Source organism: Sciurus vulgaris, assembly GCF_902686455.1.
Source record: "Sciurus vulgaris genome assembly, chromosome: 12".
Taxonomy (NCBI): domain Eukaryota; kingdom Metazoa; phylum Chordata; class Mammalia; order Rodentia; family Sciuridae; genus Sciurus; species Sciurus vulgaris.
Genome location: NC_136473.1, coordinates 110445095 through 110468008, shown reverse-complemented (window position 1 = coordinate 110468008; position 22914 = coordinate 110445095). Strand labels below are relative to the sequence as shown.

The 22914-nt window shown below is 36.1% G+C and overlaps 1 protein-coding gene and 1 pseudogene across 6 annotated transcripts in view; both read right to left on the bottom strand.

Annotated features, from left to right (window-relative positions):
• NME7 (NME/NM23 family member 7) overlaps positions 1-22914 on the bottom strand; it is a 201046-nt gene that overhangs the window by 123718 nt on the left and 54414 nt on the right. For all 5 annotated transcript variants that reach the window (XM_079106075.1, XM_079106072.1, XM_079106073.1 and 2 more), the window contains exons 6-7: positions 22170-22377; positions 13728-13833 (exon numbers count right to left, since the gene is read on the bottom strand). In XM_079106075.1, the coding sequence (XP_078962201.1) occupies positions 13728-13833; positions 22170-22377 (314 nt within the window). The remainder of the gene's footprint in view (positions 1-13727; positions 13834-22169; positions 22378-22914) is intronic.
• Positions 808-4420, bottom strand: LOC306641169 (small ribosomal subunit protein uS2B-like; annotated as a pseudogene). Its single transcript has one exon. The product of its transcript is annotated as a small ribosomal subunit protein uS2B-like (transcript).

The following is a 22914-nucleotide window of genomic DNA, read 5'->3' as shown; positions in this document are numbered from 1 at the left end:
CTAAATACTTGTCATTACACACAGGTATTTGGAAAGTAGCAGAATCACCTTACAATGAATTTCACAGAATATATTCACCTCAATTAGACATCATTATATATATATGCATATATATGCAATTACATAGTATATAATTGATATAATTTTTACTTATTGAATTATTGAATTTACCAGGGTCTCTCTGAGTTACTAAGTGATTCACTAAGTTACTGAGGCTGTCTTTGAACTCTTGATCCTCCTGCGTAATCCTCTTGAGTTGTTTGGAATACACACTTGCTCCACTACATCTGGCTCATTTGCTTTTTAAAAGCACCATCATTGACTTTGGTGATTCTGTGTTATGTTTATTCTCAATATCTTCTAATTTACTCTTTGGCTTAGGATTTTATTTTCTCTACTCTTACTTTTATAATATTTATTTGTTTCAAACTATTGAGATGGATAATTTGCTAATAAATTCTTTGTTATTTTGTGGTTCACTAATTTATGTCTCTATATTTCATTTTTATCATCAGCTTTGGATACATTCCACTTTTTTAACAGTCTTATGGAGGTTTAATTGGCACATATTAACCTGCATATATCTTAAGTGTACACTTTTATCTTGTGGCATGTGTACATATTCATGAAACCAGCACCACAATCAATCAAATTGTTGTGTCCATTATTAAAATATGTTCCCGGAGATTACATTCCATTTATGTGTGATCTCCAAAATGCATAAATGCATTCTACTACCATGTACAAGTAATTAGAAAAAAATAAATTAAAAATAAAAATTTTCCCCCAAAAAATAAATAAATAAAAAATAAACTGGTGTGCTTATTTTCCGTAACCTTATTTCCATTTTGCAGAACCAGCTTAAGACCACTCCGTGGTTGTTCCTACCCACTCAGTAGCCTGAGCAGTGGGAGCTGCAGACCAGTCTTCAGTGGCTGGGTGGGCACTCCAGTCTTCAGTAGGGAACTGCTGGATAGGCACAGAGGGCACCTGCACACCTGCAGTCCAGTCTGCAACTTCAGGTTCAGTAGCAGTGCACTCAGGAGCTGGAGGAGTCCATTTGCCCTGAAATTCCTCCTCGGTCACAGCTTTTTCAGCAGCAGCCTGCTCTTCCTTTTCAGTCTCTTCAGGATCTCTGTAGAAGTAGAGATCAGGCATGACCTCCTGCCTGATCCTGGGTGTTCACAGGAAATGGTGCCATGCATGCGCAGAACTTCTCGGGCCAGCATCCCCCACATCAGACCCACAGAACAAGCTCCCTTATTGTTGCAGGGAATGGCAATGTCCACGTAGTGCAGAGGAGAGTCTGTGTTACACAGAGCAATGGTGGGCAGATTGACATAAGATGCTTCTGTAAGAGGCGGGTGGTCAGCCCTGGGATCAGTACCACCAGAAGACGTGGTTCCCAGAAGGCTGCCTGGATCTGGTTAGTGAAGGTTCCAGGAGTGAAGCGGCCAGCAATAGGAGTGGCTGCGGTGGCAGCAGCAAACTTCAGCACAGCCTGCTGGCCAGTATTCCCAGAGGATATGACACTGACATCAGCAGGGTTTTCAAGGGCAACAATGGCACGAGCTGCCAGCAGAAGCTTCTCCCAGGTTCTCTTCAGATTTATGATGTGTATGCCATCACTTTTCCTGGAAATCAAGGTTGGTGCCACCAAAGTGGGTTCCTGCTCCAAAGAATTTGAGGACATCCTCTTCCTTCATTTGCAGGACATCAAGGGCTCCGGACATTGTGACAGTTTCCCTTTAAGTTATGACGGGAATCAAGAACAATGCCTATGAACCCCTCCCTAGGTAGCGTGGAAAGGCCTACAGTTTGTTTTCTGATGAACTGATGTTTATATTAATGGAATACAGCAAATAACCCCAGCTGTGAAATTAACTCATTTTGGATTCAGGGTGTTACCTTGTTTAGATTCCACACTGATAAAAGGGGATTAATAACTAAATCTGATGGTATGTTTTTATAGCTCTAAGGGATCGTCCATGCAGGGGATGAATGATACAACGTGATAGAACGAGAACAATGTTGGTACAAATACCAACTCCATCCCCCAAGAGCTGTGTGATTTTAACACAGGTTAACATCTTACTGCTCAGGGTTCTTCTCTGTGAAATGGGTTTCATGTAATAACCACTCTCTTTGACAGTTAAATAATTCACTAAATTTGTGAAGTGTTTAGCACTTCACAGACATGAACTGCAATTTGTAATAAAAATGAGACTCTTTTTGTTCTATACTTGGGAAAGGCCCTTTCCAATAATCTCATAAAGGAGATATGAGGGTCCTCTTCCTTTACCCAAGTCATTACGACTGACAATCCCAAGACGCCCATTTGCCTCTATAGGTTACTAGATGTTGAGACACATTAGCAAACAAATTTCATTATTTTAAAACAAAGTTTTTAAAGCTTAACATATATCTATCTCTTCAGGATCACTGAATGTTATCCTTCCTGAAAGTTAAGATTCTTCAGTAAGGGACTAGTAGAACTTTTGATTCCTCCTAAATCAAACAATCATTAATTTCATTTAAAACTGCCATAACTTACAAATCCACAGAATATTATCACTGCCTACTATTTTATGTTTCAAAACTGTATGCTGAGCTCTATGTACTCGAAGTCAGTCTTACATGCATTTCCATATATTTGGTACATCTGTTATAAATTCCACTTGTTTGTTCTTTCAGAAAGAACAGAGAACAATCACAGAATTCCAAAATTATGACATTCTAAGCAAATCTGGGCCCATTTCAAGCTTTTTGTTGTTGTTGAAACTGAGATTTATGATGCTTAATTTAATCTCTTTACACCAAAAAAATTCACACCTCTTTTACAGTTACCTGGAACATGAATTACAGGAGGGAAATTTAATACTAAGTCAACCAAGTCAATCAGCCCAAATTCATGAGGATGCATTGGTGGAATGTGTCTTCTAGGGTTTTTGGTGCACACGGCATCAAAAGTACCCTTAGGGTGGACATGAAAACTCTTGCAAAGAGACTCTGAGTAAGGACAATCTGATTTTAAGAAGTGAGAAACTTGACAGATAAGACTTTTCTGCTACCGGTCCTATTTCAATTAGCATTTCAGAGGCAATTGTGGCAACAAATTTACAAACTATATAATATTCTAATACATAATCTGCTTCATAGTTAATTAAATGCAGACAATCCCAAAGTTCCTCCATCTTTTTTTTCTAAATCTAAAGTTGCTTGAAAATATTCTCCATGAAAATTGAATTAATTTTTACAACCAAACAGCATTGAGATACAGAATATAACTTCCTCTTACAAGAATTTTCTAGTTTTTCACTTAAAGGTTTAGATAAAACTTTCAAGCCATCTTAACTCATTTCATTGATGAAGAAACAAAGTGCTAAAGGACTACGTTATGAATTATGTAATAAAGTTATTTAACGAATTAATCTGTTATAAGAAAAATTTCTAACACTATTTCAGGGTTCTAATACTATAAAAGCCTAAAACGTTTAGCCAGTTGTGTACAAAAGAGGCTCTCCTAAAATAGGTTACTACTTCCTGCCCAGTGCCAACTTTAAGAGGCAATCAGAAAATAGCTGCTGAATTAACCAGATGTAAACAATAATCCTACTTCATGAACTTAACTTAGACCTAGACTTTAACTGGGGAAAATAATAAAGTATTTTTTCTTAGTGATAAGGATTTTTGTCCCTGTGGATGTTGGATTTTGCGAGCATTTTAAACTACTGCTGTCTTACTAGAGAACTATTCAATTTCACTTAAAAATTAAAAGTTAATGAAACTAGTAGCAATGGCAGTCATGAAAGAGTAGCAATGTCTAACACTGATAATAGCCTTATCCAAGTGCAGGGTAAGTCCTACACACAGTATCATAGTCACCCCATAAAGAAAGCATACTATCACTCTTATTTAACAAATTAGGAAATGGTTCAATGAGGTGAAGTAATCCGTCCAATAGTCCATGACTAGTAAGTAGCAGAACCAGAATTCAAACCTAGAGAGCCTGTTGAGAGCAAAATTTCTTTTTATGAATGGAATTAAACTAACTACATAAAAATAAACATGTTGCATATTTTTTAAATTAAAAATGTAAGAACAACACAAGAATATTCACCTGATATTTCCTCCCTTTTAATCTGATTCCCCAAATGATAATATGTATTTCAATCTGTATATATAAAAAGACTGCAAATGCCTCACATTCACCATTATGTTTTAGATCATAAATGTCCCCTAAAAGTTCATATGTTGAAGGCGTGGTACCCAATACAGTGGGGCCTTGAGAGGTAATGTGATCGTGAAAACTCTGCAGATTCAATTTCAGTTGCTCTTTTATCAGCAAGTCCTTTTTAAACTTCTTCTGTCATGTTAAGACTAGACCACAGATAAAATGAAATATACCAGGAGATGGGATTACTATGAGGCCAAGTTAATCTAATAATAAATTCAACATTTCATTACATCCACAATCTTATCTGAGTTGGTTAACTACACATTTCAAAATGGTCTTTAAAGGTGTCCCAGAAATCCAGGTTTAGAATATAAAAAGACTTAAAATGCCAACGTTCATTCTGCCATTTGCAAAAATGTCTTTAATTTATATAACTTAATGTATATCAAACATGAAAAGGGACTGAGTATAACTCAGTGGTAGAGGGCATGCCTAGCATGTGTAAAATTCTAGGTTCAATCATCCATACTGGGTTAGGGCAGGGGGAACAAAAAAAACACTAATCTTTTAAGAAAGGTCCGATGAAGTGACTTAAACATGTATAAATATAAAAGAATATATAAAATACGCAATTTTACATAATCTTTCATTATGCATTATCATTTTTATTAGATTTCAATTATATTTATCTATGTAAATATTAAGATAAATAGCTAGCATTTATTTTAATTTCACTTTTATTTCAGTCTCTTTCCATGCAGATTTTTCCTTACAAAAAATTAAGTCAGATAAAAATTCAACTGAATAAAACATAGTAAGATGCCAAAGATAAGACTTTTTTTAAAGTTGAGTGTCTTAAATAAGAAATTATTTCACCATATTCAAGTGTGTGTGTTATGTTTGAAGATATATATATATGTACAATATATAAAAATTGAGATCTTTTGTTGCATTCATTTTCCTTACCTAGAGAAATGTATATATATACACATCCATATATATATATGCATATGAAATACACACTTATGTGCATGTATATGCACACATACGCACATATCTAAGACAGATTAGCATAGTGTAAGAAGATCCTGGCTTCCCTACTCTAGGGAAAATATCCTCACAGAACCTCATTGTGCTTCTTGGAAAACAATAATAAATTTACCTACTTGACACATTTGCTCTGAAGATTAAAGAAAATGTATAAGGTCACACTCAGTCTGCTACCTGGTATATATGGTAAGTTCTCCATAAATGTGTTAGCCATCATAGATGTTAGTTCCACATAATTATACTTCTAAGGATCTAAAAATTATTAAAGTATTGCCTAAATAATTAATAAACTATTAATTATGCAACAACACTCTAAGGTTTATATTCTTTCAACCAACAATTCTTCTAGGAAACTAGCAAGAAGAAATGATTAGACAGTCAAATATTTATGTACAAAGATACACTTCAAAAAAATTTTTTAATATCAAAAAAGTAGGAACAACCTACATATTTAAATAGTATACTATATTCATATGCATAGGATTAAATATTAAATAAATTATTAAAATACTCATGAAGACTTAGGTAAAAAATGCCCACAAAAATTAAATTAAAGCGACAGCCTATGGAACTACATTTGAACCATATTAACAATTACATTCATGTGTCTTGGTATACACATGTATACACACATACAAATGCAAAAGAAAAGGATTTGAAGGAAATGCATCGAAATACTAATAATGACCAGAAAAGTTAAATTTCTATTGTTTTTTATTTTCCACTTTTTTAACTACATGAATCACTTTGATGCTTATAAAACAAAATGGAAAAAAATTCATTCAATTCTGTATATTATTTATTCTAGTTTAATAAGGGTGATTTTTTAAAATTACTCCCCATCTTGCTTCCAAAAAATTGGGATAATTGATGGAAATAAATACAATAGATTAAAATAAGCAGATGAAGAAATTGATATTAAAAGAAAAAAACCTTGCCAACTCTCACTGCATACATATATGTGCATACATATGCATGTGTGCACACACTAAAGACACACATTTCTCAAGACGCTTTTCCAGATGTTGAAAAGTGAAGGCAGTTTCTCCAGCTGTCTTAGAAAGGGTATAATACAGGTATGGCACACATTGTTCTAAATTAAATATTAGAATTCTTGGGATCCACCTCTAGTCTCCCTCAGGAGTCCCAGGTTGCTCTGCCATGCAAGTGCTAGCAGATCCCTAGGGAGTACACCAGGCACCTGAAACCCAGCAAACGTAAGGGATGTTGGAAGGCCACTGCCCTCCCCCACCGGCCGCCTGTGCACAGGAGAGCGACTGCGCTGTGGCTCCCCATCTGCCAACGGGTGAAACCCCAGGCCCCCCTCCATCTTGGGACACTGCAGGCCACCAATGTAGCTCCCCTCGTAGCTCCCCCCATGGGGTAGCCTCCACCTTAACACAAGGGACAGGACCTGGAGTCACCTGCCTGCCACAACAACGCCAGCCACTGTCCCGCATATCCGAAAAGGCGGTCCAACGCCACTGCACGACCCACCCCCGCATCCCTACCTCTGAAAGCAGTTGCCTCCATCCTGGACACCTCGGCTGACACTACTACCATCATTAGTTGGGGAAGCTTGCATTGTGGGACACTGCCTGGGGCCTGGAAACATACAGGTTTGACGCTGCCACCGCCACCAACTAGAGACATGGCCGCTTCTATCTAGAGAGGACAGCCAGGACCTGGAAGACCATCACCAAGGTCCCTGTAGCCTGGTTACACCTGAGAGTCCATTTCTCTCTTCGCTCCTGCTAACAGCCAACTTATATTGATTCCTCTTTCACTTTTGCTATGATCTAAACTTCTATATTCTCACCTCCTACCTCATAAACATCACACCCTACACTGCCCCCCATGCTTTCTTCATCTACCTTTAGAAACTGTAGACACTATTGCAAACCTAATGTTTATAGTGCAGATAATAATCAAACACATTATTTCTGTTTATTGGGACAAAACTGTAAACATTTTAATAGGGGCTACTTGATTCAAGGTTGCATATTGTTTGCATTGTGTACTGTTAATATTGATCTCCACCTTAAAGGCAAGGTATTAGAAACCTACAGGGACACTATAAATCTATAGGGTAGAAACTGTAATACCTTGGATGCATACTGCTAGAGGGGAAGACACGTGAACAACAGGAAAAAACAAGGGTAGAAAACACCCCAAAGAAACCAAGACACTATAGTAACAGAAAGCTTTAACAGCACATTAGGAAAAACATCAGAGGAGGAGTTCAGAATATACATAATTGAAATCACAAAGTAAAGGATGATACAAAAAAGCAAATGCAGGCAACAAAAGATCACTTCAACAGAGAGAGAAGCAAAAGATTACTTCAATAAAGAGATAAAGAGTCTGGAAAAAAACAAACAGAAATCTTAGAAATGAAGGACATGATCAAATTAAAACTCAATAGAAAGTATCACCAAAAGACAGATCACTTGGAAGACAGAACCTCAGGCAATAAAGACAAAATATATAATCTTGACACAGTGAAGATGGTAAGAAACCATAACCGGAATCTCCAAGAAAGATGGGATAACATGAAAAGATTAAATTTAAGGATTATCGGGATAGAGGAAGGCACAGAGACACAAACCCAAGAAATGCACAATCTTTCAACAAAATACCAGAAAATTTTCCAAACCTGAAGAATGAAATGGAAAATCAAATACAAGAAAGGACACCAGATGCACAAAATCACAACAGATCCAAAACAAGGCAAACTATAATGAAAATGCCCAGCATACAGAGTAAAGATAGACTTTTAAAGGTTGCAAGAGAAAAGTATCAGATTAGATATGGGGGGAAATCAATTCATATCTCAGCAGATTTCTCAACCCAGACCCTCAAAGCCAGGAGGTCCTGAAACAAAATATACCAAACTCTGAAAGACAGTAGATGCCAACCAGGAATCTTACATCCAGCAAAATTAAGCTGCAGATCTGATGATGAAATAAAAACCTTCCATGATAAACAAAAGTTAAAAGAATTTACAATTCAAAAGCTGGCACTATAGAACATTATCAGCAAAATATTCCTTGAGAAGGAAATGAAAAACAATCAAAGTCAGCAAAGGAAGGAACTATGCTTAAGGAAAAGCCAATCACAGGAGAAACCAAGTCAAGTAAAAAACAAAAATAAAGCAAAAGGACCAGGGAACACAAAGAATATCTCAATAATAACCCTGAATGTTAATGGTTGAAATTCATTAATCAAAAGACAGAGACTGGCAGACTGGATTTTTAAAAAAGACCCAACAATATGCTGCATTTAAGAGACACATCTCATAGGAAAAGACATCCACAGACTGAACGTGAAAGGACAGAAAAAACATTATGATTCTCACAGACTGTGTAAAAAAGCAGGTGTTTGTATCCTCATATCAGATAAAGTGGACTTCAAACCAAAGTTAGTCAGAAGGGACAAAGAAGGATATTTCATACTGCTTATGGGAATCATACATTAACAAGACATAACAATCATAAATATTTATGCCCCAAACAATGGAGCATTTATATACATCAAAAAAACCCTTCTCGAATTCAAGAATCAAATAGACCATGACACAATAATACTGCGTGAATTTAACACACCTCTCTCACCACTGGATAGATTTTCTAAACAAAAACTAAACAAAGAAACTATAGCACTCAATAATATAATCAATAACTTAGACTTAACAGACATATATAGAATATTCCGCCCAAAAACTAGTGTATACAATTTTTTCTCAGCAGCACATGGATTCTTCTCTAAAACAGACTATATGTTATGCCACAAAGCAACTCTTAGCAAATACAAAAAAAGAGATACGCCCCTGTATTCTATCAGATCATAATAGAATAAAATTAGAAATCAATGACAAAATGAAAGAATAGAAGCTACTCCAACACCTGGAGACTAAATAATATACTATTGAATGACATATGTATAACAGAAGACATTAAGGAGGAGATTAAAAAACACACAAAGTAAAGGAGAATACTGATACAATATATCAAAATCTCTGGGACACTATGAAGACAGTGCTAAGAGGAAAGTTCATTGTACTGAGCTCATTCGTTAAAAGAATTAAAAGTCAACAAATAAATGACCTAATATTACATCTCAAAGCCCTAGAAAAAGAAGAACAAATCAACATCAAAAGAGTAGAAGAGAAATGCAAATCAAAACTACCCTAAGATTCCATCTCACCCCAATTAGAATGGTGATTATCAAGAATACAAGCAACAATAGTTGTTGGCGAGGCTGTGGGGAAAAAGGTACACTCACACATTGCTGGTGGGGTTGCAAATTAGTGCAGCCACTCTGGAAAGTAGTATGGAGATTCCTCAGAAAGCTTGGAATGGACACCATTTGACCCAACTATCCTACTCCTCGGTTCTATACCCAAAGGACTTAAAATCAGCATACTACAGAGACACAGCCACATCAATGTTCATAGCTGCTCAATTCACAATAGCCAGATTGTGGAACCAACCTAGATGCCCTTCAATTGATGAATGGATAAAGAAACTGTGATATATATATATATATATATATATATATATATATATATATATATATATATATACACAATGGACTATTACTCAGCCATAAAGAATAATAAAATTATGGCATTTGCAGGCAAATGGATGAAATTGGAGAAGATCATGCTAAGTGAGATAAGCCAATCTCAAAAAACCAAAGGACGAATGATCTGACTGATAAGCGGATGATGACACATAATGGAGGTTTGAAGGGGGGCTAGAGTGGAGGAAGGAAGGACTGTATAGAGGGAAAAGAGGGGTGGGAGGGGTGGAGGGGAAGGGAAAAATAACAGAATGAATCAAACAACATTACCCTATGTAAATTTATGATTACACAAATGGTATGCCTTTACTCCATGTAAAACCAGAGAAACAACATGTATCCCATTTGTTTACAATAAAAAAAGTAGAAGACAGAAAATAATTAAAATCAGAGCTGAAATCAATGAAATTGAAATAAAAGAAACAAAAAAATTGACAAAACCAAAATAGTCGGTTGTTTGAAAAAATAAATAAAATTGATAAACCCCTAGCCACACTAAGAGAGAAAAAACTCAAATTACTAAAATTTGTGATGAAAAAGGAAATATCACAACAGATACTACTGAAATACAGAAGATAATTAGAAACTACTTTGAAAATTTGTACTCCAACAAAATAGAAAATCTTGAAGACACTGACAAATTTTTGAGACATAAGAAATACCCAAATTGAGTCAGGAGGACTAACAATTTAAACAGATCAATTTTAAGAAATGAAATAGAATATGCCTTCAAAAGTCTACTAACAAAGAAAAACCCAGGACCAGATGAATTCTCAGCAGAGTTCTACAAGACCTACAAAGAAGAACTAATATCAATACTCCTCAAAGTATTCCACGAAATAGAAAAGGAGGGAACCCTTCCAAACATATTCTATTAAGTTAGCATCACTCTGATACTAAAACCAGACAAAGATACATCAAGGTAAGAAAACTTCAGACCAATATCCCTGATGAATATAGATGCAAACATTCTTAATAAAATTCTGGTACATACAAAACCATATTAAAAAGATAATGCAACATGACCAAGTGGGGTTCATCCCAGGATACAGAATTGGATCAACATACAGAAATCAATAAATGTAATTCATCATATCCATAACTTAAAGAAAAGAATCATATGATCATCTCAATAGATGCAAAAAAGACATTTGACAAAATACAGCACTCCCTTCATGTTCAAAATACTAGAAAAAATGGGGATAGCAGGAATATACCTCTCAACATTGTAAAAGCTATTTATGCTAAACCCAAAGGCCAACATCATTCTAAATGAAAAATAATTAGAAGTATTCCCTCTAAAAACTGGAACAAGACAAGATGCCCTCTCTCACTGCTTCTATTCAACACAATCCTTGAAACTCTAGCCAGAGCAATTAGACAGAAGAAAGAAATTAGAGGGATACAAATAGGAAAAGAAGAACTCAAACATCACTATTTGCCAAAGACATGATTCTAAATTTAGAGGATCTAAAAAATTACGCCAGAAATCTTCTGGAACTAATAAATGAATTCAGGAAAATAGCAGGATATAAAATCAATACCCATGAATCTAATGCATTTCTATACATTAGTGATGAATCTTCTGAAAGAGAAATTAGGAAAAGTACCCCATTCACAATAGCCTCAAAAAAAAAACTTGGGAATCAATCTAACAAAAGAGGTGAAAGACCTCTACAATGAAAACTACAGAACACTAAAGAAAGAAATTGAAGAAGACCTCAGAAGATGGAAAGATCTCTCATGTTCTTAGATAGACAGAATTAATATTGTCAAAAATGGCCATACTACCAAAAGCGTTATACGAATTCAGTCCTATTAAAATCCCATCTTTCCTCATAGAAATAGAGAAAGTAATTATGAAATTCATTTGAAAAATAAGAGACCTAGAATAGCCAAAGCAATCCTTTAGCAAGAAAAGTTAAGCAGGAGGCATCACAATATCAGATCTTAAACTATACTACAGATCTGTAGTAACAAAAACAGCATGGTATTGGCACCAAATTAGACAGGTAGACCAATGGTACAGAATGGAAAACACAAAGACCCACATAAACACAGTTACCTCATAGTAGACAAAGGTGCCAAAAACATAAATTGGGAGAAAAGATAGCCTCTTCAACACATGTTGCTGGGAAAACTGGAAATCCATATGCAGCAAAACGAAATTAAACCCCTATCTCTCAACCTGCACAAAACTCAACTCAAATTGGATCCAAGGACATAGGAATTACACCAGAGACCCTGCACTTAACAGAAGAAAAAGTAGGCCCAGATCTTCATCATGTCAGCTTAGGACCTGACTTCCTTAACAAGACTCCTACAGCACAAAAAATAAAAGCAAGAATCAATAAAGAGGATGGATTCAAACTAAAAAGCTTATTCTCAGCAAAGGAAACAATCAACAACATGAAGAGAGAGCCAACAGAGCAGGGGAAAATCTTTACCACACACACATGAGATAGAGCACTAATCTCTAGGATATATAAAGAATTCAAAAAACTTAACACCAAAAAATAATAATAATAATAACCCAATCAATAAATGGGCTAAGGAACTAAGCAGACACTTCACAGAAGATATACAGTTGATCAACAAATATATGAAAAAATGTTCAACATCTCTATTAATTAGAGAAATGCAAATCAGAACCACTCTAAGATTTGAGCTTACTCTAGTCAGAATGGCAATTATCAAGAATACAAGGAACAATAAGTGTTGGCAAGGATGTAGGGTAAAAGGTACATTGATACATTGCTAGTGGGAATGCAAATTAGTGCAACCACTCTGGAAAGCACTATGGCGATTCCTTAGAAAACTTGGAATGGAACCACCATATGACCCAGCTATCCCACTCTTTGATGTACACCCAAAGGCCTTAATCAGCATACTACAGTGACACAGTCACATCAATTTTTATAGTAGCTCAATTCACAATAGCTAAGCTATAGAACCAACCTAGATGACCTTCAATAGATGAATGGATAAAGAAAGCGTGGTATATACACAATGGAACATTACTTAGTCTTACAGGAGAATAAAATTATGGTATTTGCAGGTAAATGGACAGAGTTGGAAAGTCATGTTAAGCAAAATAAGTCAATTCTCCAAAACCAAAGGTCATTCTCTCTGATATGTGGATGCTGATCCATCGTGGGGCAAGGTAGGCGGAAGGGAAAGAATGGAAGAACTTTGGATGGGGCAGAGGGGAGAGAGGGGAAGAGAGAGGGCATAAGAAAGATGGTGGGATGAGATTGATATCATTACCCTAGGTACATGTATGATTGCACAAATGGAGTGACTCTGCATCATGTACCACCAGAGAAATGAAAGTAGTGCTCCATTCATGTACAATGAATAGAAATGCATTCTGCTGTCATGTAAAACTAATTAGAATAAATAAAAAAATTAAACATTAGGAGTGCTATTTAATTATGTGAATCACAGTTAAGTGATTGGAAGGACAAGAGGAAAATTAAAGTCAAGGACTCAAAATCTGTTAACAGGAGTGAGCAAGACCATGATCAGTAACCTAAGGAACACCTTCTAAAAATGCACAAAGATAAAGATGGAGATTTGGACAGATTTCCCCTTATAACTTGACATCTCTTATTATATACCTTCAAAGAAAAAATAAATTGAAAAAAAAATTTAATATGTATATTCTTTAGTTGTAGGTAGATATAATACCTTTATTTTATTATTTTTATGTGGTGCTGAGGATTGAACCTAGGACCTCACAAGTGCTAGGCAAGCACTCTACCACTAAACCACAATGCCAGCCCCAATAAATTGAAATATTAAAAATATACTTGAATTTCATGATGTAAAATACATCAAGAAAATAATCATTAGTGAAACAAACTGTTCTATTACCAAAATATATTGGAGCTACTGTACTCAACCTAACACTTACCTTCACTGACAGCATGAGGCTTGACGATGCAGCAGGTACAACTGGTAAACTTAGCAGTGTTCGCTGGCCCACAACCTCCACTCGAAGGGAAAAACAATTCCATTTCCTAAAGACGGAGAGAAAAGACTTTGATCCATATGATATACATATACAGGATATTTCTTGATAGGTGTAGATTATGCAAGTAGTTTTAAAATTTCATAAGTTCTTTGTTTCAAAGTTCCTAAATGTGAGTTTTATAAAGAATAACTGATTAACATAACCCTGTTTCAAGGCTTAGAATCAAAAGAACATATGAAAAAGTATTAAAGCATACATTAGGAACCATTTTGTTTCTGATTATAACTGACAAGGTCTTAAAGTTTGGATATTGGAAGTAATCATTATGAAGTTCTTATTTTCCCCAAAGCATAGTTCATAAGATACAAATCTATTTTTAAACTTTTAATTAAAGTATGTAAAATAAAATTTAAAAAAAGGAAATCTTTATAGAAATAGAGATTAACATTCAGGAATCTGAGAACAACAGGTAGTTAAAACTAACATAATAGTTGTAGCATAAGTCAAACGCACCATGTTTTATAGCCCAATTCAGGTTGTCGTATTTGCTTTGCACATGGTTCATTAAAATGACAACCCAGCAACCTGAATCAGACACAGAGATATTCACATTAATTAGGTCTTTTAATTACTTAGATGCTTTCCTGTCTTTAAATTTTCTTACTATTATTTTCCCTATTCCCTATAAAGCACCAAAACCCTTGTAAGGCATCAAGGGTTACTTTAAATACCATGTCCTCTAGGAGGCTTTTCCTGGTACCCTAGTCTTCACCCTCTTCTCCCTCAAAGTTGTGATTATTCAGGTACCTGCCACTACCAAATTATAAATTTGAAGACTGGAACTAATTGCATATCTTTGTAGACCCCAAAGTACCTAAAACAATGCATGGCTCAAAAGAGATATTCACCTTTTTAATTGAACTTAAAATTGAAAGATCACAAGATATGCCATACTAATGACATTTTTTTTAAAATAAAAGAGTAAGAGGACTTGTTCAAATATTGGTATACATGCTTGAGCTGTTCCAGTGGTGAGATGTCTTAGAATAGAACTTAAAATATTCTGTTCCTTAGACACTGAGTTCCTATCATATTGCTCCCTTTACCACTCTTCTGGATCAATAACATCATCAATTACCACTTTTCATCCTGCACAAGATCTTTTGATTACACAGTATTAGCAAACCTTATGGTACAAATAAGAACCGAGATACCCCTAGGGCCCAGGCAGGTAATCACTGGTGGAATGAAGTGGAACTGGGGGGACAAGAAAGCTTGGGAGAGTTGCAAAAGAGAAAGGGTGTGCGCTTTCCAGAGCTCCAACTTCTCTGCCACCTTCATGACAAAACTCAGAAGGGATGTCTTTATTCCACAAACGATCAGGTTTTTATTCCACCAAAACTGTTCATCAAGATCAACTCAAGGGCTGGGGAGATAGCTCAGTCGGTAGAGTGCTTGCCTTGCATGCACAAAGTAGGCCTAAATCTCCATCACGTTGGCTTAGGACCAGACTTCCTTAACAAGACCCCCAGAGTGCAAGAAATAAAAGCAAGAATCAATTAATGGGATGGATTCAAACTAAAAAGTTTTTTCTCAGCACAGGAAACAATCAATAATGTGAAAAGAGAGCCTACAGAGTGGGAGAAAATCTTTTCCACCCACACTTCAGACTGAGCACTCATCTCCAAAGTTATAAAGAACTTAAAATACAAAGAACCCAATCAATAAATGGGCTAAGGAAATGGGCAGACACTTCACAGAAGAAGATACGTAGGCGATCAACAAATATACGAAAAAGTGCTCATTATCCCTAGTAATTAGAGAAATGCAAATTAAAACCACCCAAAGAGTTCATCTAACTCCAATTAGAACACAAGCAATAATAAGTGTTGGCTAGATGTGGAGAAAAAGGCACACTCACACATTGCTGATGGAGTTGCAAATTGGTGCAGCCACTCTGGAAAGCAGTATGGAGATTCTTCAAAAAACTTGGAATGGACCCACCATTTGACCCAGCTGTCTCACTCCTTGATCTATACCCAAAGGACTTAAAATCATCATACTACAGTGATGCAGCCACAACAATGTTCGTAGTAGCTCAATTCACAATAGCTAGATGTGAAACCAACCTAGATGCCCTTCAATAGATGAATGGATAAAGAAACTGTGGTATATATGCACAATGGAACATTACTCAGTCATAAAGAAGAATAAAATTATGACATTTGCTAGTAAATGGATGATGTTGGAAAGTATCATGCTAAGTGAAATAAGCCAAGCCCAAAAAACCAAAGGCTGAATGTTTTCTCTGATAAGTACATGACAATACATAATGAGGGGAGTGGCAGGGGGAAGAGAAGAATGAAGGAACTTTGGATATTATAGAAGAAAATGGGGTGGGAGGGGGTAGGGGACAGAAAGATAGTAGAATGAAACAAACAGTATTACCCTATGTATATGTATGATTACATGAATGGTGTGAATCTACATTGTGTACAACCATAGAAATGAAAAGTTGTACCCCATTTATGTACAATGAATCAAAATGTAGCCTGTAAAAACAAAAATGATTTTAATAAAAAAACACATAATAAAAAAAAAAAAAGATCTCTTACCACTCCCATGTTACCAAGTGTGCAGGTTAATCTCAGAACTGACCTTTTTTGACCCAATGGTATTTGACTCATTTGAGCACCCCCAAGTCCTGAAATGCTTTAATCACCTGGCCTTCTTCCCATCTCAGCAGTTACTTCTCTCAGTCTCCTTTGCCGGCTTTCTCCTGTCTGTGTGACCTCTACGTGTGGCAGTACTCTGTGGTTCAGTCTGTCTTCTATCTACAGTCATCCTCCTGGTGGAGATCTTGTCCCACGACTTTAAATGCCATCTGTCATCTCTTGGCTCCCACATTTCTACCTCCAACCCAACCTCCTTCCTAAACTCCACATCATAATTGCAAATACCACTTCAAACATTAGGTGTTCAAAATGTCCAAAACAGAATTCATGCTTTCACTCCAAAAATCTGTTCTTTCTCTGCCACCCTGATTTCCCTGTACCCAAGTACACATACAGGAAAAACATAGAAGGTGATCCCTGATGCCTCCCTTTTCTCACTCATCTATCCGATTATCTAGAAATCCTTCAACATATATCAGGAACTGAAGCACCTCCACCAGGCCACCTCCTGTGAAGACAGAACTGAGCTAACAGCTCTCCATTCCAGTGTTCCAACGATGTTCCTGTCCCCAACCAGCCTGCTCTTTTCACATTGCAGGAAGAATGAAACCCAGATCCTGCCCTGCCTCCACACACTGCCTCCACGTCTCCCATCTCATTCAGAGTAAAGTTTAGAGTCCTAGACGTCCTACAAGGCCTCATACGACCTGCCTACTGGCCACAGCTCTGACCCAACCTCCAGCCACTTCTGTTCCTGCCCCGGCATCACTAGCCTTGCCCCTGCGAGGTTCTTCAAACACAGCAGGTATGTTCCCATCTTCGGCATTTCTTCATGAAATGTTCCTTCCCCAGATATTTTCATGGTTTTCTCCATTTCCTTCATATCTCTCTCAAACAGAGACTGTGAAGATTTCCTGCATTCGACAGCACTCCACGCCCTTCTCCAACAGTCCTTGTCCACCTAGTTTTTCTATTCCCTTTCTCTTTATTTCCATCAAAGCACTTACCAACCAAAATGCTATGTCTACCGACTTGTTTATTACTTGACACTCCCCATCAGAAGAAACAGAAACTCAAGCCAGGCATTTTATTCACTAGTAGTTCTCAATAAATACTTTGGAATGGATGAAATTCAGAAACTTATAAATTCTGCAAGTGCTAAGTAAAATAAATATAGCCAAAGGATATGAACAGATACTTCACAGATCTACAAGCAATCAACAAACATATGAAAAAATGTTCACCATCTTTAGTAATAAGAGAAATGCAAATCAAAAACTACACTAAGATTCCATCTCACCCCAATTAGAATGGCAATTATCAAGAATACAAGCAACAATAGGTGTTGGAGAGGATGTGGGGAAAAGGTACACTCATACATTGCTGGTGGGACTGCAAATTAGTGCAGCCACTCTGGAAAGCAGTGTGGAGATTCCTTAGAAAACTTGGAATGGACCCACCATTTGACCCAGCTATCCCACTCCTCAGCCTATACCCAAAGGACTTAAAATCAGCATACTGCAGAGATACAGCCACATCAATGTTCATAGCTGCTCAATTCACAATAGCCAGATTGTGGAACCAACCTAGATGTCCTTCAATTGATGAATGGATAAAGAAACTGTGGTGTATATATATATATATATACAATGGACTATTACTCAGCCATAAAGAATAATAAAATTATGACATTTGCAGGCAAATGGATGAAATTGGAGAATATCATGCTAAGTGAGATAAGCCAATCTCAAAAAAACCAAAGGACGAATGATCTGACTGATAAGCAGATGATGACACATAATGGGGGGTTGAAGGGGGGCAAGAATGGAGGAAGGAGGGACTGTATAGAGGGAAAAGAGGGGTGGGAGGGGTGGGGGGAAGGAAAAAATAACAGAATGAATCAAAAACTATTAACCTACATAAATGTATGATTACGCAAATGGTATGCTGTTACTCCATGTACAAACAGAAACAATGTATCCCATTTGTTTACAATAAAAATAAATTAAAATTTAAAAATTAAAAAATAAAAATAAATAAATATAGCCACACAGTACAAACGAGAAAAATGAGGCTCATTTTGAGTACCAAGGCCTTGAAAGTTAATGTGGCAAAGGCAGGATTCAAATCCATGTCATTATGACTCCAAAGCCCTGAACTTTTTCTGTCATATCTAGTTCTTAAGTGAAAAAAAAATGCTATAGTCTCCTACCTTTAGTGTAACGAATTACTCAACCACTTGTTAAAATTGGCCAATTATTTAAACTCAAATTCTAATTTATTTTCTTGTTCAATTTTTAAAAACGGAAGTTAGCTTCCCAGATACTCACATATGATGAACAAATATTTATTTAAGACAAAAAGTATAGAGGTTTTACACACATGTGTGTGTATGTGTGTATGCGTGTGTGTGTACCTGTACATACATATCTCACTTCTTTGTAAAAGTAAACAATTCTACTTATGGCTCTATGTTGTGCTTTCTCTTTTTCCCTGTGTCATTAGTTATATTCCTCCCACCTAGTAATCCAAAATAACATTTGCAAGAACATTTTTAGTAGGTCACTGTTATGGCAACCAATTCAAAGTGTTCACAGAATAAATATAAAGTCACCACAGAAGCTTCATGTTCTTTTGTGATTTGAGGGGCTAAACATTTTATATAAAGCTGCTCTCCTTGCAAACGTTTGTGCTATCATTCTTGGATACTATGTTTCCCTAAATTGTCTAATATAAAAAGGAAAAAAAAAAAAACTTTTCAACAAATCAAAACTCCAGATTCAATTTGATAAAGTTTAAGCATATTAATTTTTAAACAAAGCATAAAATTATAGTTGCACTGCTTCATAAATTTTCACCCTAATAAGATCCCATGGTAATTGCATTAAAATATTTGACAAACCTATATTAGTATCTTAATTATAATATAAAAATATTGCTAAATGATTTCCAGTTAACAGTTTTTCTGAAACTTTTCATCTATACATGGTAATTTTAAATAGTTTTGTAAATTCCCCAGATGAAAACTGCAAAAAGTATACTTAGATTTCTCTACATAACCTAAAATAACAAATCTGTTCTCAGAAAATAATCCAAAACATTAATAAAATACGAAGTCATCTAAAATGTTATAATAAAATATCAAATGGAAAAAGGAATCCAATTAAAACAATGTAAGATGATGTTTAGTATGTAAACTATACACATGATCACAGGAATGAGCTGGATGGAATATGCCCATAAATAGGTAATCTCTTCAAAACTTTGCTGGAAGGATTGGTAATGACAAATTTTCTTTCCTATACTTTTTAAAATTTAATTCTAAAAGTCTGTAACATTTAAAGCAAAGCAGGTGCCTACTTCCAGCACGTGTGGTGGAGAACAGTAGCTAAGCACAGGGGCTCTGGAGCCAGTGTCTGGGCTCAAGTCCTCAACTGGGCAAGGTAACTAAGCTCCCTGAGTCCCAGTTTCTGCCACTGTAAATTGAGGAGACACAAGTGACGGGCAGTGTGGTGTGAGAATGAAGCAGTTATGAATATCTGCACACAAGTCCTCTTTGCACTGACGTTTTCTTTCATTTCTCTTGAGTAAACACTTCAGGGTGGAATGGTTGTGTCATAGGGGAGATGTACATTAACTTTCTGGGAAACTTCTAAACTGTCAAGTGGTTGCATGACTTTTAATTCCCAGCAGAGACTGTGGTGAATTCTAGTTCTTCTCATCCTAGGCACTTGCTATGGTCAGTCTTTAGGAAGTGTGGTTCTAATCAACAACTCTCTAATATCTAACAAAGCTGTCTTTTTCACATGCTTATTTACCACTCATCTATCTTCTTTGATGACATGCCTACTCAAATCTATTATTGAATTTTAATTGTGATTTTTGAAATAAATATAAAATTGGCATACTGAGAGACTAATGGATAAAAAGCACAGAACAGAGTCCAGAAGTAGAGCCCTACACATACAGTCAACACAGGTGCAAGGCAGTTAAGTGCAGGAAGGATCATCTTCAGCAAATTCTGCCAGAAAAAACAACTCAAAAGGGACCACAGAGACAAATGTAAAACCTGAAACTAAACTTTCCAGAACAATGGAGAGAAATCTGTGATACTTGGTGAGGCAACAGTTCCTTAGTTGTGACACCAAAACCACAATAAATGAAAGAATACATTGAAAAGCAGAACTTCATCAAGAGTAAAAACTTCTCACCCAATGACACTGTCGAAGAGATGGAAAATGCAAGCCACATACCCCATGAGAAAATATTTGCAAATCATATATCTGAATGAAGAATTTGTACCCATAATGCTGAAGAACTCTGAGCTGAATTTTAAAGGACAAGTAAAGATTGCTTGGGCATAAGGAGAGATGGCATTCCAAGGCAAAGTGGCAGAATGAGCATACACAGTTGAGCAAGAACAACAGGGCACACAGGGAGAGACAAGATGCAAGGTTGGGGGAAAGGCAAGGAGATGTGTGAACATCACAGAGTGCATTTACACCAACTAAGATGGCAATATACTCTTCAAGGACCACTGTTACCTATGTGGCTTATCACTGACGTAAATACTGTCATGTAGTACAGGACTGTATAGTGGCATTATGTCTAGTAGAATGTACAGATATAGATTGGGAAGTGCAATTAAAATGAAGTATCAATAATAATTTAAAAAGTTATTATCTATTCGTTAAATATTATATTCTACGTCCTATCCTAAGGACATAAATAAGCTCATTAATCCTCAGAAGAACTCCATGATACAGGTGCAACTATTACCTATTTTATAGACCAGAAGACTGAAAATTAAAGTAAAATTAACAATAGACCAGGAAAAGAAGTGTGAATAATACCAACACTTAAAAAGACGAGAGAAAGTGAAGGAAGAAAAATCAATTAACAAGGCAAAGATCATGGTCTACAAGGTATGAAAAACATCAATGGTGAGATTTAACAAAATTAAAATAGGGTGAGTATTCAAAAGGAGACACCCTCAAATATATTAAATGTAGCAGAAGGATAATGTAAGAGATGCACATTTTTCCTTGGATTTTAAAATTAAGAGGACACTGGTTATCTCAGTCAAAATAGTTTCAGTGGAATGGTAGGGACAAAGCAGACTCTAATTGAAGGGTCTGCTTCCAGTGAGTGCTCAAAGGCAGCTGAGAAACAGAAAGCAATGAACATTAAACATGACAGTTAAAAAAAATTATAGGCAGTTTCTAATAGGAATTCAAGGTAAAGGGAGGCCGCATGTATGTTTTCAATTTGTTGTTAAAAACGGTGGCTCTTGCTTCTTCATACATGCTCCATTTTCCAGCTGCAGTATTTCTCCTTGGTTCCTACTGTTGGGTCTGAATCAAAGAAAGGCTGTATCAAATGATGCCTTCTTTTTGAGTATCTACTTTCCATAAACTACTATTCATACATGAATCCAATAGTTATAACATCTGTGAGACTCAGTAATTTAAGTCTTTAGAATAAGAAATGAGTCTTAATTGCAGAAAACTTATCTTGAGAAAGACCAGGCCACCAGTTCACAAAGGAAACACTGCAGTTCACAAAGGAAACACACCCAATGTCAAAGGTGTTCTCAGTACCAGATCAGCCGTATAGAGCCATCCTGAATCACCAAGGACACATGCTTTACTTTGATACATTTCACAAAACTACAACAATTGAAATATTTTTTTAAAAAAAACCTTACTCTGGCAGCAGAAGCAAAAGAATCTGGGCCATGAGCTGCATTTCTTATGCCATCTGTTCCAAAAAGTGCTCTAATGCTTCCGGGTGCATCTGAACGAGCCACCCCAGAGTTTGCAGGTCCAAGCAGTCTTTTCCATTCACATATTGCATCATCTCTTAAAAGTTCCATGGCAATAACAGGACCACTTGTAATAAACTGGATCATCTCACTACAAAACAGGCAGAAGATTGGTTTGCTTTTGCCAACTTAGACTTCTCTCTTAACCACATGGATATATTTAAATGTGAATATTTCAACACAGACAGGAATATTATATTCTTAGAACTACTGTTGGGAGTAATGAATTTTTATATGAGCAGGATAAGCCTTTTGTAAACTAAGTGTCTTGACATAGCCCAGTTCACTAAAAATCAATATAGTAGTAATGCCAAGTCAATTACCGTTAGCAGAAAAAAATCACTTTGATTGAATTAAGACTATTTCATTGACACTGTGTGTGTGTGTGTGTGCGTGTGTGTGTGTGAACTATTAGAATTCAAAGAATGATGAAGAACTCTCTATTGATAAACATTGACTTGGTTTAGGGATAAAGAAAAAAGGTATCAATGGATCTTCAAGAAATATCCACTTATTAGTATAAAAGCTACTGAGTTATTCCTATATTAAATTTCAAAACATATACAGAGGTTCTTGATTAAAAATCCAGCAATGAGTCACCATCCCCCAGGGAATGTACACTTCCATG